This window comes from Cetorhinus maximus, chromosome 6 (assembly GCF_964194155.1).
Source record: "Cetorhinus maximus chromosome 6, sCetMax3.hap1.1, whole genome shotgun sequence".
Classification (NCBI taxonomy): domain Eukaryota; kingdom Metazoa; phylum Chordata; class Chondrichthyes; order Lamniformes; family Cetorhinidae; genus Cetorhinus; species Cetorhinus maximus.
This window is the reverse complement of record NC_135884.1, coordinates 41380266-41407617: the sequence shown is the minus strand read 5'-3', so window position 1 is coordinate 41407617 and position 27352 is coordinate 41380266. Positions and strand designations below refer to the sequence as shown.

The following is a 27352-nucleotide window of genomic DNA, read 5'->3' as shown; positions in this document are numbered from 1 at the left end:
CTGAGTTCTCAGTGTTGCAGTGGAAATTCAGACTGAAGTCATGAGATCCAGCTTTGCTGCCATCGAGCTCAGACTGCTGCCATGATGGCTGTGGAATCCAGTGCTCAAAGGCACCTACAGGCTCTCTTAGCAGTCCACCAATCTGTGCCCCGACAGATTACTAGGAATGCTTCAGCGCCCCCCCTGCTGGAGTGTCACTGGCTTTGTGGTGCATGAGCTTGCTGTCCTCTCTCATGTTGACAGCATTTGTGCTCCCACCACTGCCACTCTGCCAGTGCCCTTTCTGTATCCTTTCACCCAGTCAGCCCAGTTTGCTGCCCATGCCGCTGTTGGGCAGTCCGAAGCCAAGCCCACAAAGCTCAGAGCTGCTCAAGCGCATGCTGCAAGGCCATCGGCAATCTCCACCAGTGAAAGTCAGCAGCCTTCCACCATCCACTGGGATAGCACAGCATTTGAGCACAAGGCCCGTCAAAGTCGGGCGCTAAGTGAATGCACTGAGGTGAATAGTTCCATTTTATATGGATTATTGGAAGTGTTGTTGGATTAAGTTGTTAAGGAATAGTTTCTGGTGGTGGCCTTTATTTCAGGACTTTGGCAAAGAGTAGCCATTGTAGCAGATGGATAGAAAAGGTGGGGAATTTTGTAGGAACTGTGATGCTGGGATGAGATCTCAGGGGAAATGAATTCTAAGTACCCGCTCACAGACAGCACTTCCGGAGGGAGGGCATCCCAATGCCTCCTCCCTTCTGCTTCCTTTTCTTCCTCCACCTCTTCGCCCTCCTCCTCCTCTTCATATTCCTCCTCTTCCTATTCCTTCCCACAGTGGCCTCCAAAGGCCTGGTGGCAAGAGTTGAGCCCTCATGATGACAAGGCTGTGGAGCATGTTGCAGAAGACCACAAACTCGGTAATGTGCTCTGGTGAGTACTGGAGGGCACCCCCTAAGCATTCCAGTCAGTGGAACCCGTTGTTTCAGCCTGCTGACGATTTGCCTCCATGATGTTCCTGGTTGTTGCATGGTTCTCATTGTAGGCAAAATGTCCTCATGTGGTTGGGTGGTGGAGGGCATTCTTGAGCGAGGCATAGAGCTGGTATCTCTTGCCACCCTCTGGTTCTTCATGATGGCTCAAGTTGGCTGATGCACCTGACTGGTGCAGGATGAATAAATCTTAGCTGCTGCCTGGATAGTGGGTTTTTACTCACAGGATTTTATGGGCATGGTCACACACCAACTGAGCAAGCCCTTGCAATTACAGACCATGTTACTATTAATATGGAGCTTGCAGAACCACGTGTATGCAGTCAATTGACTCTACACCGCTGGGCATTCCATGAGCTTGGCAAATCCATGTTCTCTCTGCTTCTGCTTCTCTCTGGTCAGAAGATGATGAACTCCCCTCTCCTGTGGTGTGCCTCTGTCATCTCCCTGACACAGTGGTAGTAGGCAAACTTTGAAATGCTGCCAATGTCACTTTTTTAAATTCATTCATGGGATGTGGGTTTTGCTGACAAAACCAGCATTTGTTGTCCATCCCTTATTGCCCTTGAGAACGTGGTGGTGAGTCACCTTATTGAACAGCTGTAGTCCATTCAGCATAGGTACATCAATGCAGTTTGGAAGGGAATTCCAGGTTTTTGGCCAAACAACAGTGAAGGAACGGCAATATAGTTTAAAGTCAGGAATATTTAAAACTGTGGATCTGGTGCCAAGTAAGCGGGCTGCTTTGTCTTGGATAGCATTGGACTTCTTGAGTGTTGCTGGTGCTGTACTCAGGCAAGTGGAGAGTACTCCATCATGCTCCTGGCTTGTGCCTTGTAGATGGTGGACAGGTTTTGAGGGTTTAGGAGATTTATTTGCCACAAGATTTCTAGCCTCTTACCTGCTGTTGTAGCAACAGTATTTACATAATTGGTCCAGTTAAGTTTCTGATCAATGGTATCCCCCAGAATGTTGTTAGAGTGGGATTCAGCAATGCTAATGCCATTGAACATCAGGGTGAGATGGTTAGATTCTCTCTTGTTGGGGATGGTCATTACCTGGCACTTGCTGCTGCCTGGATGGATCTGCTAGAATAGAAACTTAGGCCCACAGTTACATTCATGGCCACTGACAGCATCATCCTGGCCTTGCTATGCAGCTGCAGTTCAGGTTGTAGGAGGTGACATAGTACAGTCACCACCTCCTTGATGAAATGCTGGGAACTGAGATACTGCTGTTGGCTGAGATGGAGGTGGGAGATATGCTTTCTAAAAATCCTTGGTGAAAAGGACGTTATATTGAGAGCCTTCCTCCTCCCTCTCTGCACACTTACCCCTCTTTGCTGCCTGTGTCCTATTTCAAAGTCATGTGACAGGCCAGGAAGTACTGCCAAGTTTAGTCCACATTCCTGCAACAAGCTTTCTCCTGACAAGCCTTCCATCTCCCTGCCCTCCTTGTCAAGATCCAGCACCACTCCATTGTAAATGCAAAATGCTTAACTAACTCTGCACCAGCAACAGAAAATCAAAAGCGCCTCCATTGGAAGCTGGATGGCTAGATGTTTAAACGGCACTAGTAAGATATCCATCATGCAGCTGAATGCACGTTTAGAGAGATTAAGAGGGGGCATTAACTGGGCCTGCAAGTCCAAAACAGTAGTGTTATATTTCCACTGTTATAAGCTGTTTGATGCCATGATTTTCCGAATCTGCATGCTTCTGGCACATGTACGGCATGCTTGCACTAGCACTCTTACAATCAGGCAAATGGTGACATAAGTGGCCAAAAGCATTCTGGCCGACAAATTTTGACCTTGTGGTTCCTATAGCATTTACGCCGGTGGCTCTGTGGAGCCTAATTTTATGGCCTTTGTCTTTTATTCTCTTTTCTCCCCTGTTGTCTCCTGATAATATCACATTTAGTTATTTCCTGTTCTCCACCTAAGCACTTTATTGGTTATTCTATTTCTTTTTCATTTGTGATTTTTCTTGTTCCTTTCTCCTTTCCTTTGTTGTGTTCCTTTTCAAATCCTGCTCACCTCTAACAGTTTTTATTCCTGAGAAAGTACCTCGAGTCCTCAAATGTTGATTGACTCCTGTTTTTCCACAAATATCGTCTGGACCTGCTAAGCATTTCCAACTTTTTTTCTGTTTTTATTTTCAGATTAGCAGCACCTGCAATGTTCTGTTTTTGAAGGTTGGAGCAACTTTTCACACTTCTGTCCTAACTGCTTTGTTTATCAGTGCCTCTATTGGGAAAATCAAAGGAGAAACTGAAATACTGTCACCTGGCTTTAATTTGCACTCATTTGTCAAACTTATCTTGCTTTCTTTTACTGCTGAAATTCCAAGCCCCTGCAAAAACTTTTGTGTTCCCACTCAGGAAGTTAGGAGGAGATGGTTTTATGGGATTATTTTCTTACCAATATATAAGCAAGCACCAATTGGCTACAAAATCTTCCAAACTTCCATATAATCAACATCCGCAGGCAGTATTATGATGGGGACATTGAGAAAGAGTTTCTAAAAAAAAATTATTGCATATATTTCTGTTGTAATTCATATCATTTTGAACTATATGCTGAAGATATTTCGCACGTAATGTGATATCACATTTTCAGATTTCAGTGATCTAATTATTTTTACATACGCTGGGGTCAATTTTCATCACACTTCATTTTTCAGCACGAACAAACTTGATTAAAAAATTTTACATAGTTTTTGAGAGAGCCTCAACTTAAGCAGCCAGTGCTCCTGTTTGAAACAAGCAGGATGATCATTCATTTATTTAAATTGATGTTCTATGATGTATTTAGAGCCCTAATGCAGTTTTTGATCTTCAACAGTGCAGGAGAAACGTGAATACTTGTCTTGGCTCCACAAAAAAAAATCATCCCTCCTGCTGCTGGACCCTTTGTGCCCCCGCCTCCCGCATGGTGTCCATGCGAGTTTGGCTGTACGGAGTAGCTGCAAGACTTTCCACTTGCTCCAGATTTGCAAACTTTCTGTAATGCTCAGCAAGTGCTGGCAAATTTCAGATTTTATTAGAGTAAGGCCCCATGAGAAAATCATTCAAGCCTCCCATTGGCGATTGCCCCATCTACCAATTGCCCAATGTTCATCTGAATTGAAAAGCAACTGTTGTATATACATGATATTTTTAATAGTGACTTGCATCAAAACTCCTGGGTCTAATTGGACTCTTCATAATAAGCATACTTGACCACAATATGGATTGTTAAACAATATCCAGTCTGAGATTAGATAACAGCAATGGGCAAAGCAGTTTATTCATTCCAAGTAGTATTTACTCTTGGAAATAGTTTCTCTGATTACACTCCAATCAGGTGTTTGTTAAATGGTTGTCATTTGTACACACCCAACAGTTAGTCCATTGACTCTGACTGATATTGTATCAGTATCATTACATGGTTTGGTCAAGCTCCTGCCCCATTTTGAGTCTGGCAATGGGAACATGGCAGGAAATTATGTGTAAGCAGCCCAGGGATGATAGGTAAGTGGCCACAGATAGGGATAAAAATGTTGGCATAAATGATCAGAAAATTTCCTTATGGATTCCCTTTGCTGTCCTTGTTCAAAATAACATAGCAAACCTGTTCAGACAATATTAGTTCAAATAAAACTGTTCACAGATGTTCATATTACAATCTGATTTAGGAACCACTAATTCAAGTAATATTGCTGTATTCCATAAACAAAAACTGTTGGCATCATTTATGTGTTATATATGGTATAAGTAGATCTCAAATTTCATAAGAAATATATTGTAATGTGCATTAAATATGAAGCATCCAGAATATGACTCTGTAATCAATTTTAATGGAACCAAGCTGGTTTGCTTGAATAACAATTTTTTTTATTTTTAACTAGGTTTAATATGCCTCATGATGACAGCAACAAGTGCAAAGAGGATGGTGGCAAAAATCAGCAACATGTTATGGCCCCTACACTGAACTATTATACCAATCCCTGGATGTGGTCAAAGTGTAGCAGAAGATACGTTACTAATTTTTTAGAGTATGTTAGACTTCTGATTGAATAAGTCTATGTTGAACTGTGCTGTTGGTTTCTACATAGATTTGAATTTGATGATTGCAAGGTACTTCTCAACTGCCCCATATTAATTGGGATCTTCTGTATTAAATAGCAATTTAGGAAAAAGCTCTAGCCAGGCTCCCAATTAGCAATATCATGTTCTACACAAAAGAGTGTTGTCAGCCAAGTGCTTACCAGAACTTCACTCTTTCAATACATTTCAATTTAACAGGCATGGTCAGATTTGTCAACATTTCATTTTAATGGGTTAGTGACATACAAATAATTTTTTGTGCTATAATTTTGTATTATATTCAGAACAGTGGGAAATATGAATGCTTGGTTTTTTTTTTCTTATACTTTATTTCTTTTTAGTACAGGATATGGTGAATGTTTACTTGATGAACCTGTGACAAGAACATATACACTCCCTCATCAGCTCCCTGGTCAGATTTATAATGTTGACAAACAATGTGAATTGATTTTTGGATCTGGTTCTCAGGTGTGCCCCTATATGGTAAGTACAATAATAGTATCTGACAACTGAGATAGACATTTATGTGCTGTAGATAAAATTCAGTAATTTTTATTTTCTCTTCAAGTGTTTTTGGAACTTGATTAATCAAATCAAAAGTGTTAATTCCAATCCATCAGTAAGTTTGTAGTTATTTTTATGAAGTATGCGGGCTATTTCACATTCGATCATGATCAAATAAATAGATTCAAAATAGAATTTTAAATTGAAATAAATGTTTACTTTAGTTGAAGTTGTTATTTTCATTTTGTTTCATTCAACCGTTTGCCACAGTTTGTCAGGCAGCTAAATAATGGGGTAGATTTTCAACTTGTTGCCTGGATATAAAACTGCAATATTGGATTTAATGGAAATTATAAATGGGCAGCTGATTCACAATGTCCGTTTTATGCTCAGGCAGCAAATTTAAAATGTTTTTAATTGATGAAATCCTCTTTGGAAAATAAGATTACAGGAAAAAAATGATGTACTGAGAGAACAGTACCATTATGTACAAAATAATATGCTCTAATCATCATAGCTAGATGTGAAACTATGTTTTAGTACTGTAAAAATTAAAACTTTGACAATATCAGATTTTCGAAGGATTTTTTTTTATTGTGTAGACACAATGCAGACGTCTTTGGTGTACAAGCACTGAAGGAGTTCAGAGGGGTTGTAGAACTCAGCACATGCCATGGGCAGACGGGACAGAGTGTGAACCTGGAAAGGTAAGTGCTTCTAAAGTTTTCAAAAAAGTGGGAGCTAAGTAGAAATATTTTATCAGCAAAATCAGTTTCATGCAAGTTAGATTAGTATTCATGATTTAAATGACTACTGTTTTACAAGTGTAATGTGCGACAAGTCATTATGTTCCCAAGTTTCTGCTGTTAAAACAAATTGTTTACTTCTTTAGTGGCATGCATGTTTCAACCTAAGCCAGTTTTAAAGCGGCAGAAAGAGAATGTTTAAGCAATGAATGTTGTCGATCTGCATCTGGGGGTGGCTCATCTTATGAGGTTTGCTGTTCTGCCTTCGAAATGCATGTACCTCCTCCAACAGCTGATAAAAGCGTAAAGCAGTCACAGGCTTAAAGTAGTTTTAATGACATGCTTGGGTACACTTTCCCATTCATTATCTAGGTTAGTATATAATTATTACTTTCCTAACCTAAACTTCCTGTTAAACTTAACTTTAGTTTTGTTTTGTGTTAAAATTCTTCAGCAGCTTTTGAAGTACCATTGTGCCTTTTCTCTGTGAAATGGAAATATAAAAGAGTTTCTCTTCCACAAAGCTTCATTTTTAGAAATTTGTTTTTGTTAATATTTTGTTCATTATCTTCCTTGTATGGCGTGTAAGGTTACAGATGGGGAAAAATTTCAAGGATGCATTACACTTTTAAGATTTTCAGCCTAATCCAAGTAACTACCCACGTCCTTCATCCCACATATGGTGTTCTCATTTGACCATGTCCACTTCCTTTCCTTCTACTGTATTGTTAACATCAATTACATTTGCATTGCTGCCGTAAGTGAGAGAGTAAACCCTGGGGAGGTGGGGGAAGAGCGGAAACATTGTGGCTAGCTGGATAAAAAGAATCCAAAGATATGATTGCCAATAACTTCAGGTGGACATTGGAAAAGATTCAGGGGAGAACAGTGACTTGGGGTTCTAAGTTATAAAGCTAGGTTCACAAAGCTGAATGTACATTCATCAAAGATTGATTGGGACAGTAATTCAGCATTTTTAAAAATATTGAGAAGCAGAGATAACGTAAACACAAGTAAGACATTTATCATTCACGAGAAGATAAAAGCACAACATTTCCCCTCAAACACAACTAAAACTTAAAAGACTACCGCCCCCCTCCCCACCACCACTCACCCACCTCTGAGGATTGCGTATATGTGCAGCAGGCTCCCAGGAAATGTATTCCATATGCTGACTAATGCTTGCAGAAAAAGGATGGATAAAAAATTAGTTGAAATGATATTGAAGATCATGGGATAATTATAGACAGACATGACAAAAGACCCACGGAACATGATAGTTCCTGTTTTCTAAGATGATAGAAATTCATGGAAATGTTTTGGAGGTTATGGATAAATAATACAAGTGCAAGGATAAGTAAATATTCTGAAGTTTCAACTGCTTACTTTTGGGATCAATTAGAAATTTTGCAGATTGTTGTTTGGCCGTTTGCAGATTGTTCCCTTATGGCATTAAACAGGTGTGCTAGTGTCCATGATAGGCAGATCATCATCTATGAAGAGCCAAATGGCTCTATCTTGTTTCATGCATGTTTTTATTCTTATGCTGCCATTTATGAAAAGTTAATTAGGAAGTTTGGGAAGATTATCCAGCTACCTTCATTGTGGTTGATGATGGAGAAATAGTATAGGTCCTCATAAGACCACAGGACTCTGTCATATCTTAACAGGTCCAAATAAGGATTGTTAAATTGTTAAAGTTGAAAGACAAGATGGTATTCAACAGAGTTTGAATTCAAAATCCATATGGCTGGTTGAACTGACCAGCTTTTTGTGTTGTGCATTTATAAGGTTGAAGAGCAAAGTATCACCTATATTTGACGGTGGCCAACATTAGCTGCAGCATTTGAGGTATCACAATGAAACCCAATCCTGTATACCGGATATTCAAATGTACTTTACAAAATAGGGAGAACTGAACACTTGACCTTCAAGCTGATATTCCTGTCTAAGGTCTACTGCCCTTGACAATGCCCTAACTGAGGTTAAGAAGCACGGAACAGACCATGGGTTGAACCTGTAAATTTCCTACTCTAAATGACTGAGTACTACATTATCCATTGAGTTTATCCAATGAACCTGAGAAACTTGTTTGTGGATAAATTTGTTTGCATAAGGCTGCTTCATTGATACCATTGAAGAAACCCATACAGGTTAGTAGTCTGTGACATTGCCTTCCCCGGAAATCAACACAAGTCTGCATAATGCTGCTTCAGACGGTGCTACTGGATGGAGGTTTTCCCCCTTTTAGCCTTAACTTATTACATTGCTTTAAGTATCCTTATACTTCAGCGATAGGAATATCACCTGCCACTTCCCAGTGTTCTGTCTGGTGATAAGCAGAGAAAATTGTAAAACAAGAATAGAAAGACTACAATCAATATGTGGAATTAATTAATGAAAGACAAGGCAAAATTTTGAAATGATAATACTTTCAGCCTTAAAGCACAAGAGAAATCTGCTGTTGTCCAAAAAAAGAAGTAAAACTGTACTCTGGATCTTTTAAAATTAAAACTCCTGGCACATATGGCTCCTAGTTAATAATAATGAATTCTGCTTTATCAGGCAACTTAAAAAAATAAAATTATCACATGTGCAGTCATCTCTCTGAAATAGCAATGATTTCTGTTTGGTTCACTTCTCTGACGCATGGTCAGGGTGAGATTAACATGTACAAATCCAATAGATGCAAAACTGCATCACATAACTCTGAGCTACAACATGCTGAGGCAACATTGCATGGTTAGCCAGGCTGCCTTTCTAATTGCAAGCTTCAACATTAGCTATGGAAGACAACTTAATTCCATGCAGATTGGTGATATTAGTGAAGAGCCACATCAAATTCAAGGCCAATTAATCAAGTGGCTCAGAACCACTGTTGTAAAATATGCAAGTATATGGAGATGGCACCCATTATACCCTGTAGGAATGCTTCATATCTATGATACAAAGTCAATAGTCTGCATGTGGCCTTTGAAAAGTTATTGCAAAGCCTTCCACTATACCAAATAACTGCATGATTATTAATTTTAACCATTGTTGGCTGTGACAGTTTCCCGTGCATGACTCTAAAACAACGGTAATAGCTATTGAAATTTAATTCTCAAAATTTAATATTTTAGTTTTCTCATTACTTTACTTTAAATTAAAAGGTGTTTAAGGAAAATAAAGTAGCTTACTGATATTAATTTGTGGTATAATTAAAACCGAAATACAACTTGTAGAAACTTCCAGCCAGCCAAAATTTGTAAGCAAATGCATCCTTTGGGGATCACAGGACCATGTCAACTGGTATGCAGGATTACTGCTGAGCTTCTCAAATCCTGTGCACTAATTACCTTCAATTCACCAATTTAAGGCCAAATTGTCACATCTGACTTTTCATACTAAACCATAGGAATGTTTGGCACAGAACAATATGGTTCTCTGCAAGCCTGTGAAACACAAATAATAACAAGAGATTAGAATCAGTGATGTCAATACAAGGCAGCAGTGAGAATAAAAATTTCATTAAACAACCATTTCAAGAACCATCCAGGTTCTCACAAAATTGACTCCATACAATCAAATTATTGATGATCAGAACATCTGCATATCATTTACTTAGAAATGTATTAGAGAGAAGTAAATGAAGTTCTTGACCTGAAGCAACATTTTGTACAATAATAGGAGAAATAAAACTCTTGTTACGATCCCCACAGAGACTGATAGCCTGTAAAAAGATATTTGAATTTCCAGCAATTGACTGAAAGGATCATATGACAAAATTTCAAGTTTTAAGACTTCTACTGTAACAAACAAACTAAAAGCAACATTGTCTAAACACTATTCCGTAGGCAACTTATACTCTACACTACTAAAAAGTTTCCCCATTTAACTTTTAAAATGACCAAAGATCCCCTACTGTGGTTATACTTTACTCTGTCCCTTAAGTAGACACTTTATTCTCACAGAACCATTCCAAAGCTATTTTCCACTCCTGATGGCCTGTTTCCTTTTTCCTTTTCCAGCTGAGTAACTTCTAATCCCCAAACTGACTGACTTTCATGGTGAGGTTACTCTGGAGGTTTCTCCTTCTAGCCGGAGCTAGGCGAATTTCCCAGCCTCGTTTAAATCCTCATGAGCTTGGTCTCTTCAATCTGAGCACAAGCTCCCACCCGCTTTCCACGTGGTGAATAAAGATAGCATTTTCTCTGCTTCAGGTTTAGGACTGGCTGCCTCTATCTTTCTGTTCTCTCTTTCTTTCAGATTAATGAAGACTGATCTTTTTCTGTCAGTTTCAGTGATATCTTAAGAAAACTGCAACCCAATATCACAATGACTTTCTATTGACTTTTCCTTACAAAAGCCCATCCCCATCAGGCACAATTCAGAGCATTCCTCCATTTACCCAAAATACAGCAACCTTATAAACTTTGTATTTGTAACAATTCTCAGAAACTTGAGTTGATGACTTCTAGAATAGGACCTACCCAGAATAATAACAAATTCAATGGCGGAAGGTGTCATTCAATGACACCGCATGAAATGTTTTTTTCTTCCACTTTTCCTGGTGATGATAATCTACTTCTGAGAATTAAAAGTCACAAAATTTTCAAATAAAAATTTAATTTTGGCCAGCAGATTGCCATTGGCATTGCTCATGATGAAACAAGCTAAATAACAGTAGGCATGTTTTATAGGGGCAATAACTTACTACCATTTGGATTAGTGGTCTGAGAGCACTGGGAGGTCAAATACCTGGAAGGGTTCAGGGTCTAGCTGGATTTTGGGGGATCCCAAGGTCTGGCAATAATTGAAGAAGGGTCCCATGATTCTAAGATTATTACAGGTTCAAGAAATACTGGGCAGCTCGTCAGATCCGGGGACTTTAGAAGGGAGGATACAGGGTCTGAGAGTATATTGGGTGGTTCTGGGATATAATCCTGTGACTGTCACTATGCCCAAGTTAATTGATAAAGTTAATCAGACACTTAAAAATATTGACACTATAACTTCACAAAATGAACTTTGGAAAGCCAGGTGACTTCTGTTGTGGTTTCTAGACAGACAAAGCAATATGTCTGGGAAGTTACTTAAAATACGAATAATTTTCCCAGGTTCTAATTGACTACCCTCACCATTTCAATGAAAGAGCTTTAAAATGACAATGGCTGCTGGAACTGTCAGCTTCTGAAGATGGGATTTCAAATAAAGTCATTCAATGAGATGATCATAGATAGAATGTTTGATGGGATAGCAAACATTTTCCCATTATGTGTCAAATACATCAGCTCCAACCCACTATGTGGACAATGGAATACAACAATACTGCCATCACATGACTGAAACGGGCTGGAAAGGGAGCTGATACTTCAGTAATCCACAAAGGAGCCCAGCAGGGCAGCCTGGGACAAGCACCTTAGAGAGAGTGATCGCCCAGCAAAAAGGGAAAGAACTCTGCCTCAAAAAAATAAGTTTTCTCAGGCAGGGGAAAGGGGCTAATTCATTTTACCTGCAAGATTATATTTCTTCACTACAGGAGTTTGGCCACAATTTCATCTGAAACAGCCAGAAACTTCTAACCTCCATTTGTCTTCAAGAAACCAGGAGGGAATCCTTCAGGCCTACAGCGTTTTCAAACACCATCCTAAGGACTGTAAAGAAGCGACCTATTTCTGTTTTACCTTTTAGAGATATTACATCTCTAAAAATCATCTTTTCGTGTGTGTGTGTGTTTGGGAAGCAGGTGTTTGTCGTGTTTACATTCCAGGTTTTATGGAAATAAACATTTATCCTTTCTTTTGATTTAGACTTACAAGAAAGCCAGTTTGTGTCTGTTCTTTAAAGCCACAACACTCAAAAGGGTTAAAACACTCCTTCTCAAAAATACATCTTGTTGCAGTTAGCCAAGTGGTGAGGAAAGGGGAAGAATTATCCCACATATCTCCCCGTCCTTAACAATCCCAAGCCTTGTTTTCCTCCAAAGTGTATCACCCACTTATCCATATTAAATAGTACCTGCCACCAGTCCGTGCTAAATTAAGCCTTTTACATCTCACTATGCGGTTTGCCAAGCTTACTTTCTCTCTCATCGAATTTTGCATTCCCCATAGCAATCCAATTTATTTGTATATACTGAGAAAAGTCGATTGAGCACTGATCTTTGGATGTACACTCTTTTCAACCCTTCCACAGTCTGAGAAGAACAATTTGCCTTAACTGATTGCTTTCTGTTTGTCACCCAGCTTATCCACGCTGCTACATCTTTTCTTATACTGGATTTCCTTTATCATTTGGTTATTTCTCCAAAACAATCAGTATGACTTGTCTTAACAAAGTTCTGCTGGCTATTATTGATTAACCCATGCATTTACCTTGATTTATGAATTCTAAGGGCGGAATTGTCCTAGATTTGCACTAAGCGTGGTAGTGGGCGGCAAAAAGAACAATTTACCCGTCGGCCGCAATGGCAGCTTTTCACGTCCCAATCACATCCCAATTGTCCCAATCCCACCTTGTTAATCATGCATTTCAGGGAAACATGCCGTTTCGCTCATGGGCAGCCCCCGATTCTCCCACCACGCCATCACCTTGCCGCTCCCTCACACCGGGCACCATACTTAAAGTGCAGCTGTGCACACCTCTCAGTGCTTCCAGCCCAGGACTGCTGCACAGAAAACATGGCCCCGAAAGGCAATAAGACTGCAGCCCCCCCCACCGATTCAGTGACGTGTCCCTTGAGAGCCTTTTAGACACCATGGAGGCCCGCCGTGATGTCCTCTATCCACGCTCTGACCGCAGGAGGAGCAGCAACATCACCAATCGGGCTTGGGAGGCGGTGGCAGCGGTGGTCAGCATCAATGCCTTGCAAAAGAGGACAGCCACCCAATGCTGAAAAAGGATGAATGATCTCCTCCGTTCCGCCAAGATAAGTCACTCTTCTCATCACTCTCAACTCATACACTCACAAACCCATCACATATCAACAGGGCCCTCACTCACCGCCAGTACAAGGGACATCACCATTCACTCTCTCACACACACCTTCATTGTCCTCATCCCATTCATGACACCACTCACCACCTGCACATGCCAGGCGTACTTATCATCTGGCCTGGCAGGCGTCCTGTTCAATCTGTATTCATGCAGGACAAGCTGGCACACAACAAGAGGGAGAGGTCACAGACTGGTGGAGGAATGCTCGACATCAAGGTCCTCACGGACTTTGAAAACAGGGCCATTCAGCTGGCCAGCGAAGTTCTGGACCACCCCTGTGCTGACGGTGATGTCAGCGGTGCTCAACCAAGTGAGGATCCATCGGACAACTAGCCTGTGAGTGGTGTCCTGTTTCACAGGCCACTGCCATACACTAATTATCGGTTCTTGTTCTCGCAGACACATCTGGGAAACAGCCGAGGGAATCCATGGCCAGGTCCTCAACTGAAGCCCTGTAAACACCTCAGAAGAGGAATCCCCTGAGACCCTGATTGAAGACCCATCACAGCTCTCACCCCGCTCTCCACCAGCGCAGAGACACACACCTCGGTGGGACCAAGCTTTAGAGTGAGCTCTGGATCACAATCTGGTGAGCACATGGCAATGTCTGATCCACAACAGGCGGAGGCAGGGACTTCTCAGGTTTCCAACAACTCAGAGGACTGCTGGAGACCAGAAATCTGCTGAGTCTGAGTCAGATGACAAGCCTCTGGACTCGGTCACACCTCAGTTGCTGAAGCTGTAAAGGCAAGCTAGGGAACAACAGGATGGGATGTCTGCTGCACTCCTCAGATTGCAAGGCACAATGGAGGCGGCCGGTTACCTTCAGCCTGAAGTGATAGCGCTGGCATGCCAACAGACTGAGGGCAACACTGGCAGGATGGCAGCCGCCATGGAGATCTTGGTCCTGCGCTGCTGTGCGGGCTGAACTACATCGCTGACACCATAGTTGGGCTGCAGCAGTTTGTACGTAAGAGGGGTGCGGGGCAGCTCTATCTTGCTCCAGATTCCCCTTTTCCCCTAGGAGTCAGCCAGAGGCTCTCGGGTACCCAGAGTGGGAAGCCATTGGCATAGTGGTATTGTCACTGGACAAGTAATCCAGAGAATCAGGGTAATGCCTGGGGGCCCAGGATCCCGCCACGGCAGATGGTGGAATTTGAATTTAATAAAAATCTGGAATTAAAAGTCTGATGATGACCATGAAATTTTTGTAAAAACCCATCTGGTTCCTTTAGGGAAGGACATCTGCCATCCATATCTGGCCTGGCCTATATGTGACTCTAGACCCACAGCAATGGGTCTTAACAGCTCTTAACTGCCCTCTAAAACAAGGGTAATTAGGGATGGGCAATAAATGGCCCAGCGATGCCCATATCCCTTGAATGAATTTTATAAAAAGATTGATGGTGTGCCTTCACAGTCACTAGTCACATCAGTCATGCCTGCACCTCGACAGGGCTGCCAGAATGTCGTGGCAGCACAGAGTTCCGTCATTCTCTCTGTGTGCTTCCAGCACCTTTTGAGATGCAGCTGGCGCCCCCATCTCATCAGAATCTGTGTCCGGTGACAGTGTGGTCCTGAAGGGTTCAGCTCACAAAGGATTTCATAGGATCGGGAAAAGTTAAAGTTTCTCATCTGCATCCCCATAATATGGCCCTGTTCACAGAACGCATGTGAGGATTTATGGAGTGTCCCCACTGCATGTCTTCATCATCCTCCTGGAATGCAGGGACTATGGGCATCCGCTGCTTCTCCATGACAGGAGCCTTATCACAGAGGGTATCTGCCACACAGAAGTCAAACATTCAAAGATGCAATGTGAAGATCTATGTGTCTCCTCACTGCACGTTGTCGTCATCCTCCACAAATCTAGCAGCTATGAGGGCCTCCCAAGCACACCTGCCTCGTCTGGCCAGTGCTGTGGCCTCACATCACCGTCATTCTTGCCTTCGAGGACTTCCTCATCCCCATCCCTGTTGATGTCCTCCTCATTAGAGAAAATGTGCAGCTCCTCCATTTCCTCCTCAGCCAGCTCCTCTCCCTGTTACAGCACCAGGTTGTGGAGGGCGCAGCAAGCGACAACGATGCGTGACACCCTCTGTGGACTATATTGCAGGGTTCCACCAGACCAGTCCAGGCTTCGGAACTTTATTTTCAACATCCTGATAGTTTGCTCCATCAAGTTGCGAGTTGCAGCATGAGCCTCGTTATACCTTCGCTCTGCTGCAGTCTGAGGCCGCCGCACGGGTGTCATCAGCCATGTCCTCTGTAGGTAGCCCTTGTCCCCTAGGAGCCAACCCTGCAGCCTCTGTGGATCCTGGAAGACACCAGGGACCTGAGACCTACTCAAACTGTAGGCGTCGTGGACACTGCCTGGAAACCGTGCGCAGACCTGCAGGGTGCGTTTGTGGTGGTCACACACCAGCTGAACAATGAGCTTTGCCCACTGCATGCTCTGCTCTCAACTTAGGCACAGACATTCTTCTAATGACACTGCAAGGCTGCACTGTGAGCTTGAACCATGGGGTAGATTGGTTCAAACTTGAATGATGACATTGCAAGGGGCTGTGTGCACCTCCACCAGTGACTGCTCCATGGCCAGCTTTAGCAGATTGCACAACTTGCCCAGCCGTCCAACTGTTCTACAGTCCACTAAAACGCTCATTAGTTTGCAGTCTGTGCCCAAGGGTGAAAAGCTCTGGAGCATTTGGTGGCACCTTCAGCATTGCTTGATGGACAGATAAGCTAGAGACCTGACTCCAAGCATGTCAATATGGCTGCACCTGAACTGTCTCAGCTGCAGAGGAATGGTCACTTTGTACACAGTTTCCCTAATGCGTGGCTGCTTCCCTCACCCACCACCCCCACATCACACGCACTTGTACACTACCATCAACCACAGTGCAGCCCTTGCCTCCCCCAACTCGCCTCAACCGCACTGATGGTATGTGTATACATGTGTGTACACACAGACATTTACACATGAACAGGTTGCATAATATATATTGGCCAGGACACTTGGGAGAACTCCCCAGCTCTTCTTTGAATAGTGTCATAGAACCTTTTACATCCACCTGAGAGCACAGAGGAAACCTCAGTTTAACATCTCATCCAAACAACAGCCCCTCTAACAATGCATTACCCCCTCAATGCTGTATTGAAATGTCAGTCTGGATTATATACTCGGGTCGCTAGAGTAGGCCATCAAACCCACAACCTTCTGACTCAGAGGTGTGTGCCATGGGAGCCAAGGCCAACGTTGACAAGGCTAAGACTGAATTAGTGTGAGAGGTGAGGAAGAGTTTCAACTTAACATTGGAAGTAGCATGCTATAGACTTGTTAGCTCTACCTCATTCACCATGAGGATGAATACTTTCTGCAGAATTTTCCTGTAAAATGACGCATGGTGACATCGGGCGAGCGTCCCGATGTCACCGCGCGCCATCGCGATATTTCATTGGGCGGGCACACGATGCTGTCTGATGCATGCCAGCCATTAATTAACAGGCCACTTAAGGCCCTTGAGGCGCCAATCGACCACGATTTTTCGGCACCCGTGCAATCTTCAGGTCGGCGCATGGGCGCAACGGGCAGGTGGGTGTGACACATTTGTATAAACCTCATCCACAGGCGGGAGAAGAGAGCTCAGTGGGGTCGCGAGTGTGCTCTGTCAAATATTGATGTTTCAAAGTTACTGATACTTGCCTGTGTGACCTGCAGTACTTCAAAATGCCTACCAGCTGCTTGGTCTGGACTCACAACCTTCAGGTCAGCACTCTGCAGTCAGGAATCTTCTTTGGGCCTGTATGTTTCAGGAAGCCTTTCCTTAGCCTGGGAATGGGATAGAGCACCTCCTCTAAGGAGGAAGGGAGGGCTAGAAGGGGGAGGAGGCCAGGAGTGCACAAGCAGCCTCCAGGGGAGCTACCTTTGGGAGGTCAGGCGCAGGCACAAGGGGTGCAAGGCCAAGAGGTAGTCCAAGGCGAAAGGGGCCGCAGAAGACGCCACTATCCTGCTGCCAGGGTATATAGGCGGTGAAGCAGCTACCTCACTATGTCTGAGGTGCAATGCCGAAGGAGGCTCCTTCTCTCAAGGGAGACAGTCAACTATATCTGTCAGATGACTGGGCCTTCGATCTCCACGAACTGTGTGGGTGGACACCCCGTGCCAGTGGCTCTAAAAGTCACAGCTGCCCTCAACTTCTGTGCCTCTGGCTCCTTCCAGGGCTCGGTGGATGAACTTTGTGGTGTCTCCCAATCAGCTGTCCACACTTGTGTCAAGCAGGTTACAGACACTCTGTTCAGGCGTGCATTGACCTTCATCCTCTACCGTTGGGACCAGGCAAGCCAGACACAGCGAGCCAGAGGCTTTGCAGGCATTACTGGCTTCCCCCGTGTCCAGGGTGCAATGGACTGTACACATTTGGCCATCAAGGCGCCAGCAGGTGAACCCGGTGCCTTCATCAACAGGAAGGCCTTCCACTCCATGAACGTGCAGATAGTGTGTGATCACAGGATGCTGATTCTACAAGTCTGTGCAAGGTACCCAGGCAGCTCCCATGACGCCTACATCCTCAGACACTTCCAGGTGCCGGGGCTCTTCAGTGCTCCAGCCCAGCTGGATGGATGGCTGCTGGGAGACAAAGGCTATCCCCTCAGAAGATGGCTCATGACACCTCTCCGCCATCCAAGAACAGAAGCTGAACAGCGGTAAAATAGGAGCCAAGCCTCCACAAGGGATGTGGTGAAGAGAGCCATTGGTCTTCTCAATATGCACTTTCGATGCCTGGACCATTCAGGGGGCGCACTCCAGTACCCCCCAAATCGTGTGTTGCTGATAGTGGTTGCATGCTGCGCTCTCCACAATCCTGCGCTGGAAAGGAGGGACGCTGTGGACAATGAAGACGTAGACGCATTGGCTGTGGATGCACACAATAAGTCCAGTAGTGAGTCCGAGGATGAGCATGCACAGGGAAATGCTCAGGGGGTAGACGCTGACCTGGGCATTTTCCAGGGAGGCAAGGACACCCAGGAGGCTTTAATCCAATTAATCTTCAGCTAACACACCACGTATGGACCTCCAGGACAAGCCTGGGCTGTATGCTCCATATTCGAGACCTAAGTGCAAAATCTGCCTGGATGGGAACATTAACTAAGGTCCTTGTTAATAGAGCTGAATGTCCCACAAAGCACACATTACATTATTGGAAACCATCCACCTACAGAACAAAAGAGACACCCTCAGCTATGGTGACATGTCTGAATTTGTTATTGCAACCAAAGAAACTTAATGAAACAAAATGAAAAAGGTGTTAAACATCACAGCAACTCATAAAAACCTCATTGCGGGCCAACACAAAAGCACCAGTGATAAACCCGTGGTGTGCCTAAGGTGCCCTATGTTTACGTTTTCGGGTGCTACGTCTTGGTGCTGCCCCATCACTCGGAGTGGCATCTGAGACAGCCTGCTGACTCTGCTGTCCTGTGTGCCTCGATGACCTTGGCAGTCGACCTCTGGCCCGTGGAGCCTGTGCTGGCCCCACCTGGGAAGGAGCTGCCAGTTCCACAACTGGCATCTCCCCATTCGTCGCAGCCTCACTGGATGCAGCGGTCGCTGGCAGAGGAGCGGACGAGCTGCCGTCCTCATCTGGAGCGCCCTGGGAAGAGCCCACAGAGACGACAAGCAGTTGCTGTGCCGATGCGAAGTTGCTTCGGATCTCCCTGCTCACCGTGAATGGATGGGCACCGAGCTGGGAAACTTGGTGCCCAGACCATCTCCCACATTGGCAATGACCGGTTGAGGTCAATGCCAATTTGAGGGCTTGCTGGTCCGAGCGCATCCCCAGGAAGCCCTGATGGGTTTCCTGGAGGAGCCTCTCCACGAGAATCGCCACTCTCTCCATGGAGGACGCATGGCGCTCGGACATGAGGCTGATTGCTTCAGTGAGCGTCCGCATAGACTCCTCCACCACGGACTAAGCCAAGCATAGCCTCATGTATCCCCACCAGATGCTCCCGCACACCCAGCCGCATTTCCTGCACCTGCTGCATCGCAGATGACTCCAGAGGTACATCATCAGGGCACCGACTGAGCATGTGCCTGGCCCCCTGCAGTCCTCTGACTGCTGGCGCCATGGGCACTCTCTGTCTCTGCCAGCTCCTCCACCTGCTGTGAAGTGCCCTCACCGCTGTGCCCCGGGACACTAGCCGATGTTCTAATTCCCACCGAGGTGGTAGTATCTGCGCTGGTGCCTGCCTTGCAGAGATGGTGTGACGCTGGTGAGACTTCAGGGCCCTCAGTTGTGAGAGGGGGCCTCAGCTGCTCCTCCTCCCGGCCCTGCTCTGCTGATGCTGAAAGGAAGAGCAAGGACATTGACATTGTCTCCACGTTAACTGATTCAACGTATATCCCTGTCCCCCGGATCATTATGCGCTCATCCTTGCATAAGCAATGGTCAAGCCATGTTGCAAACTTCAATCACTGAACATTCAGCACTGCCATGGCTGCTGGGAGAACAATGGTGACCTCACTGTTGGGTATAACCTGCCCGTGGCGCCCCAGCCTCACCGACACCGGTGAACCTGGATGCATGGCACCTCTCCAAATCTAGGGCCTCCTGCTCGAAGTGGCTGAGAATCACTAACTGTGCCGACCCGCCAGTCCTCACCCCCTCAGCAGCATTATGTGCATTCTTCTCCTGAAAAGGAGAGAAGAGCATTGATTAGTGCTAATTGTGCCTGGACTCTCTTCGTGGACGGCCCAACCCAACCAGAGTGGGACATTGCAGGGCTCCAGTGTCTTCTCACCCCGCTGCTGTCAAACACTCACACAAAGATGCTAGGTCTGTCCCCTTTGGTCAAATGCTGCCTGCATCACATTAGACACCACACAGTCTAACCTTCCATAGCAAGGAGGCGCAAGCACATGGAGCACAGAGGACAGCAAATGGATCGTTGCCAATGCCACCTTGAAGCTCCCCTCCCAGCATGTCATCATCCTGACTTTGACATACCCTGGAGCTTCAGCACTACGCCTAGGTGCAGCTCCTCCAGGTTGTTCCCAAAACAGTAATGTGGGTCACAGTGTACCATTTACTGCGGGGGCAGAAGCCATCTCTTCACCACCCTCTCAGGGTGACCTTGGCATGGGCAATATCTGCTGGCCCACCCAGCGAAGGACACATGCCATCGGTGATTCAGTGTAGACATTCAGACTTTGGCGGGGGGGGAGCTGAGGTTAGGGGCACCAGGTGGGAAGGCCTACCTGCTGGGTTAAGTGACCAGTGCCAACATGATACTCACCCTGAGCGCAAAAGGTCGCTGAAACGTTTGGGACACTGGACCTCGGTGTGCCGCACCACGTCGCGGGAGCTCACCACCTCTGCCACCTCCTCCCAGGCATGTTTGGTCATGTGGGGGGGCCTCCTCCTCCCATCCTGGGGTACCAGGACCTCTCGCTGTGCTGCCACCTCCTCGAGGGGGCACAGTGCCCCCCTGCCTTACCCTCCTGTCTGGCCTGCTCACCAACACCGCTCTGGGAAGCCCTTCGACTGGCCATAATTCGCAACCTTGGAAAGGCTGCAGCAACAGGCCGCTGGGTAAATTTTAATGGAATTTCTCTGTGCTGGAAACTCCTAGCTCCATAAATCTATTCTTTGTGTGATTCTGAAATGGGACTCTGTTAAGATGTAAATAAAACCATTGCCCATACTGCTCTATAAGAAAGTTGTATGTTCATTACCCGGAGTAACCCTTGTGCCAGACATTGCTGTTCGAATGAAAAATACAATCTGGCAGTGGTATTAGTTTCTGGCTTTTTTTAAAATCATGTATTTTCTGCATGTAAATGTGAAAGATGTTTATAGTGGAAAATTGAGTATTTCTCCTTTGAACCCTAGCAGCGCTGAGCATTCCCAGGCCAGATATAGCATAATTTGTTGGAGATCAAAATTCTATGCTGTTTCAATAATGTCATAACTCGCACGAGAGAAGAGCACCCTCTAGTGTACCTATGTGACATTTCAGTTTCCTGCACTGGCTACCCTTCCTGAATTTTTCATGACTTTGTTAACTTTGTGTCGGTTTATGCTTTGTGGGCATGAACTCAAAGAGAATTTGTTTAGGGCTTCTCTGAGCTCATACAAACATCACAATGTCAAATAGGAAAAGACCAGCTGGCCCTTCTAGCATATCCCATATAAATGTGTTTCCCCAGGCATCACAATACAGACACTCCCTACTCACCTGGAGCCATGTAATCTCTTGAAAGATGTGAAAAATCAGATAAAATCAGGCCAATTGTTGTGGGGGAAGGGGAGTTTAGAAAATTCCTCACATTCCTCTTGAAGACTAAACTGAGGGAGAGAATTTCCTTCAATCAGTTTAGACTAAATTCAAATCATACTCCAAAGTTGAAGGAGTAACTGGTAGCCCACTACACCTTCCGGTGTCCCTCTTCCCCACTGCCTTGATTACAAATAAGTGGGTCCTCTGTTCTCTGAGAAGTGCATTACAAGGACTATGCATACAATTTGCTGGATAATGAACGATAGATTGCTCAACTTTAAATGTAGTATTGCACATTCTTTCAATGAAGTTGAGATTCACTTATGAAATTTCTCACTCTTTACTTTGAGCTTTGTCCTTTATTGGGTTCCTTAGCTTTTGCAAAAGAATTAAATTGTGCTATATGGATTTATTATACCTTCAGGATATAATACAATTAACTAATTTTATCAGGTTAATTGTTAAAGCTTATTAATTGAGATTAGGACAAGTGTAGGAAGGACATTACTGATAGATAAAAACGTTTTGTGTGTAAATTAAATTTAAAAGGATGGGAACAATTAAAGGCAGGTGTCATGTGGGACCAGGAATAGCAGGCAGTATTCTGAAATACTTTAGAAAGGCTCAAAAGGCATCACAACCCATTTGCTACTTTTGGCAAGGCTGAAAGGTCAGAGGATTAAGAAATGATGGGCAATAACAAAGGCAAAGGAGGCCCCTGGAGTAAGCTGGGAGCAGCATCTGACTGCTCCATCACTTGTTCTGCTACCCCTATACTACATGCCAGCAGTAGGTGTCCTTCCAGCAGATGATACAACGTTGTATCTAGATAGATACACTATTCCTCACCATATTGAGCCACTTCTCCACAGAAATTTACCAGTGCTACAATGCCTGAAAATATGATTGGTGCTATCTTGTTGATTGCAAATTGATCTGGCATACTTTCATTCAGTGCCATGATCTCAAGAGCTATCCAGCATAATGTTTCATCAGATCTGCTGTTTATACCTTGAGAGTTTAGGCCTCCTCGTGTGCCATTCATATACCAAAGCAAAGCCCAGTCACCAATGTGTACAGGAGTGGGTCTGCAGTTACCAGCAGGTGGGCATGGAGAGCCCTTCATGTATCACTATCAGACGTAATAGACTCCCATTATCCTCCTAATAGCTCACATGAGGGATTCCCTTTGCCAAGTTCATTCATGATTGTTTGTGGGGTCAATTTTAAAGTGACTTGCAGCAAACTCTCTTTAGGGTCAAATTAGAAGTATTGTTTATCCATACATTCAAACCCAGGGGATGGTCGTCGCAACTACATTGAAACACACAAGCACACAAGAAGGAAAGCAAAGAGTTTTACAACTATGAAAAACCTAAAAAAAGAAAAGAACCAAAGATATGAATATCAATTCATGTGAATGTCAAAGTCCAGTGAGGGTTCCCTCAAGTAGGAGTAAAGGTTCAGGCGGGTTCAGCTAGCTGAAAGCAGTTGTTGTGAAAATTCCTTCAAAGTTGCTAATGGCACAGCAAGATGAGGTTGGTATCCAGAGACTTGGTCCACTCTACAGGTGATGGCAGGAATCATCCATAGAACCAGGCTTCAAGGAGGGTTTGACTTGAGGCAGGCTTTGTTGTCAGCCTAGAGTCCAGCTTTGGTGTTGACAGGCTGGGTGATTAACAGCAGACTTCCCTGGGCGTCCCAGGAGTGTAACATTAAAACTTTCCAAAGGCCAGAGGAGCTTAGGTCATGTGGTGTTGCCCATTGTTTACCTTAAACAGACTCATCAATCAGTTTCCATGGCTAGAATTTTTCCGTCGGCGAGTAGGAAGCGGGGCCCGCTCGCCAACGTGAAAATGATGCAGGATGACCCCGACGTCATCCCGCCCCATTTAAATATTCAGGAAGGCGGGCGGACAGTGAAATCAGCTGTCCGCTCGCTGACCTGTCAATGGCCAATTGAGGCCATTGACAGGGTAGTTAACCCAATTAAAGGCCCTGCCCGTCCAACCTTAAGGTTGGTGGGCAGGCCAGGAGCCCCAGCGGGCTTCTGAAAAAACATGAAACCTCATCCACTGGCGGGATGAGGTTTCATGTCTGTCTTTAAAAAGTTTAATAAAGTTTCTGTGTTTTTTATTAACACGTCCCATCTCGTGTGACATTGTCACATGAGGGGGACATGTTGATAATTTTTTTACTTTCCTATTTTTGAAGTTTATAAAGCTTACTCCGATCTCCCTGAGACAGCACTTAGTCTCAGGGAGATGTGCGCTCTTTCGCGCGCATGCGCAAAAGAGTGCACTTTCACAGTTGGGGAATCCCTTCCCCCCCACACAGGGCTTTCTGTTGGACAGTCCGCTGGGTGGGTCTTAATTGGCCCGCCCACTCAAAATGGCGGCGGAGCCCGCTTCGGCGGCAGCGATCAGTTGCCCGCCCACCGCCGAGCCGTTCGGGCCCGCCCACCCATCAAAGGCAAAATTCTGCCCCATGTCTCTGTTCAAAATCCATTGTTCACCTTAGGAGATAGATGGCGGCTATTATCACCTCTGCAGGTATAATGGGTTTCGATGGCTATCTTTGTTATAAGTCCATGCTGGGGAGACAGACCGTCTTGTTTCATTAATTGTAATGGGTCCACACAATGATAGGTGTGAGATTCCACATGGATGAGGATTGAGTTTTGTCCTGTAATTACTATTGGAAGTTTCCAAAACTGTGGCCAACCTGCAAAACATGTGACTTGTAACAGCCATGTTTTTAGTCAGCAAATTTCATTTTTTTAAATAAGCAGAAAGTAAAGTTTGATTTAAATAGTTTATGATTGCTTTCATGTCTTATGGGCATGATAACAGCATTGTTGAAAGTGTGCTTCTAGTACTAATGATGGATTGAAATCCCACTTCAGCTCCTTTAGCCTCAGCCTAATGCTGAGATGTACGTGCTGAGAAAAATCAAGGACAATGCTCCTGTAAATTTTTCCTATTGGTCTTTACCCTATACATTGTGCGTGGGAGATAACGATTAAAAGTCCAAGGAACATTACACTTTAAATTTATTCTACTTTTCACCATAGGTAGTTTTTTGAGAAAATATATTTCAGTTAAAGGAACAAAAATCCATTACCTTGAATTTGGTTTAAAAGCATTAAATGTGCAATTAAATTTTTTAGAATATAGTAATGCAGTTACTGAATGACTCTTTGTAACACCTAGCAATTGAACTGAATTCAGTGAACTGAAATAAGTATGGCTATATTAGTTTTGCATTCATATGTTACAATCGTCTAAATCTGCCGGTCTCCGAATTGTCTACGATGGGTGATGTTGGGTGATGTGGGTCAGGATCCTGTGGAAATCCTGACACACGACATACATGGGAATTGGCCGGGAAGTTTAAACTTCCAATGGGCTGATTTCCGTTGCTGGGGACACTGCGAATGTGTCCGACCCTGCGTTTAGGGTAGAGACTTGGACTAGATACATGGGACTTGCCTACACACTAACCCTGGAAATGTTAGACAGTTTAATGTCTGGTCTAACAGCCCTGTAACTCATCTGAGCAGCACAACTGACGACCCCCTACTCAAATCACCTCCTGACCACCTAACCCACCCCCCCCAACACTTACTACCCAATTGTCCCAACCACCCAACTACCCTCCCCAACAACCAGACCCAGCTAAATCCCCACCAACCCACTAATACCCCGACCAGATCCAACTACCAACCCCAAATAGACACAACTAACCTCCCGACCAGAAACAACCACTCCCTAATCACCCGACTAACACCCCCTCCCCAACCCATCCACTGACCAGCCTACCCACCTCACCCATTCACCCAAAATCACAGAATTGTTACAGCGCAGAAAAAGGCCATTTGGCCTATCATGTCTGCACCAGCACTCCAAATGAGCAATCACCTAGTACCATTCAAAATAAAAACAGAATTACCTGGAAAAACTCAGCAAGTCTGGCAGCATCGGCGGAGAAGAAATCAGTCAACGTTTCGAGCCCTCAACGTTGACTGATTTCTTCTCCGCCGATGCTGCCAGACTTGCTGAGTTTTTCCAGGTAATTCTGTTTTTATTTTGTTTTGGATTTCCAGCATCCGCAGTAGCTTTTAGCTTTTTGTTTTTAACCTAGTACCATTCTCCTGCCTTCTCCACGTAACCCTACATTCTTTCATAACAATCTAATTCCCTTTTTGAATGCTTTGATTGAACCAGTCTCCACCAGCTTCTTCCTATCTACTCTGTCCAGACTCCTCATTATCTTGAATACTTTTATCGAATCTTCTCTCAGCCTTCTTTTCTGCAAGGATGCTTTATTAACCATGCTGTCAACCTGTCCTGCCACCTTCAATGACTTATGCAGATGTACACCCAGATCCCTCTGCTCTTGCATCCCCTTTAGAATTGTACCTTTTATTTTATATTGTCTATCCATATTCATCCTATCAAAGTTAAATACTTCACATTCCTCTGCATTGAACTTCATCTGTCACCTTTCTGCCCATTCCACCAACTTGTCTATGTCCTTTTGAAATTCCACACATTCCTCCTCACAGTTCATAATGCTTCCAAGCTTTGTATCATCTGCAAACTTTGAAATTGTACCCTGTACACCAAGTCTAGATCATTAATATATATGAGGAGGAGCAAGGGTCCCAACATTGACCCCTGGGGAACTCCACTACACACTTTCCTCTAGCCTGAAAGACTTGCATTAACCACTAAATTCGGTTTCCTGTCATTCAGCCAATTTCATATCCTTGTGCTACTGTCCCTTTTAATCCCTGAGCTATAACTTTTCTCAAAGGTCTGTTGTGTGGGACAATACAAAATGCTCATTCACTCAAACATCCACTCATCCATTCACTCATCCATTCATTAACCTACACTCATTCACTAAAGGACTTGGATCTTTAAAACCTTACCTGACTGTGGCAGCTACTGTCAAAAAAGGGAACTTTTTTTTATAGTCGTTCATAGAATGTGGGCGTCGCTGGCTAGGCCAGCATTTATTGCCCTTTGGAAGGTGGCTGTCTTCTTGAACAGCCCATGTGATGTAGGAACACCCACAGTGCTGTTAGGGAGGGAGTTCCAGGATTTTGACTCAGCGGCAATGAAGGAACAGCGATATATTTCCAAGTCAGGGTAGTGTGTGATTTGGAGGGGAACTTGCAGGTGGTGGTGTTCCCATGCATCTGCTGCCCTTGTCCTTCTAGATGATAGCGGTCGTAGGTTTGGAAGGTGCTATCTGAGGAGTCTTGGTGAGTTCCTGTCTATCACTTACTGCTTATGCTGTTTGGCACACAAGTAGTCCTGTTTTGTAGCTTAACCAGGTTGGCACCTCATTTTTAGGTATGCCTGGTGCTGCTCCTGGCATGCCCTCCTGCATTCTTCATTGAACCAGGGTTGATACCCTGGTTTGGTGGCAATGGTAGAGTGGGGGATATGCCAGCCCATGAGGTTACAGATTGTGGTCGTATACAATTCTGCTGCTGCTGATGGCCACAGTGCCTCATGGATCCCAGTCTTGAGTTGCTTCATCTGTTTGAACTCTATCCTATTTAGCACAGTGGTAGTGCCGCACAAGGTGATGGAGGGTATCCTCAATGTGAAGACGGGACTTTGTCTCCACAAGGACTGTGCGGTGGTCACTCCTACCAATACTGTCATGGACAGGTGCATCTGCGGCAGCCAGTTTGGTGAGGATCATGTCAAGTATCTTTCTTCCCCTCTTGTTGGTTCCCTCACCACCTGCCATAGACCT

General features: G+C 44.5%; 1 protein-coding gene across 2 annotated transcripts in view; it reads left to right on the top strand.

Moving 5' to 3' along the window:
* The window catches only part of adamts9 (ADAM metallopeptidase with thrombospondin type 1 motif, 9), a 306177-nt gene that overhangs the window by 65360 nt on the left and 213465 nt on the right, over window positions 1-27352 (top strand). For both annotated transcript variants that reach the window (XR_013576832.1, XM_078543655.1), the window contains exons 9-11: window positions 4868-5014; window positions 5408-5549; window positions 6173-6277. Coding sequence is in view for 1 of the 2 variants with exons in the window: in XM_078543655.1 (XP_078399781.1) it covers window positions 4868-5014; window positions 5408-5549; window positions 6173-6277 (394 nt within the window). In the remaining variant the exon portion in view is untranslated. The remainder of the gene's footprint in view (window positions 1-4867; window positions 5015-5407; window positions 5550-6172; window positions 6278-27352) is intronic.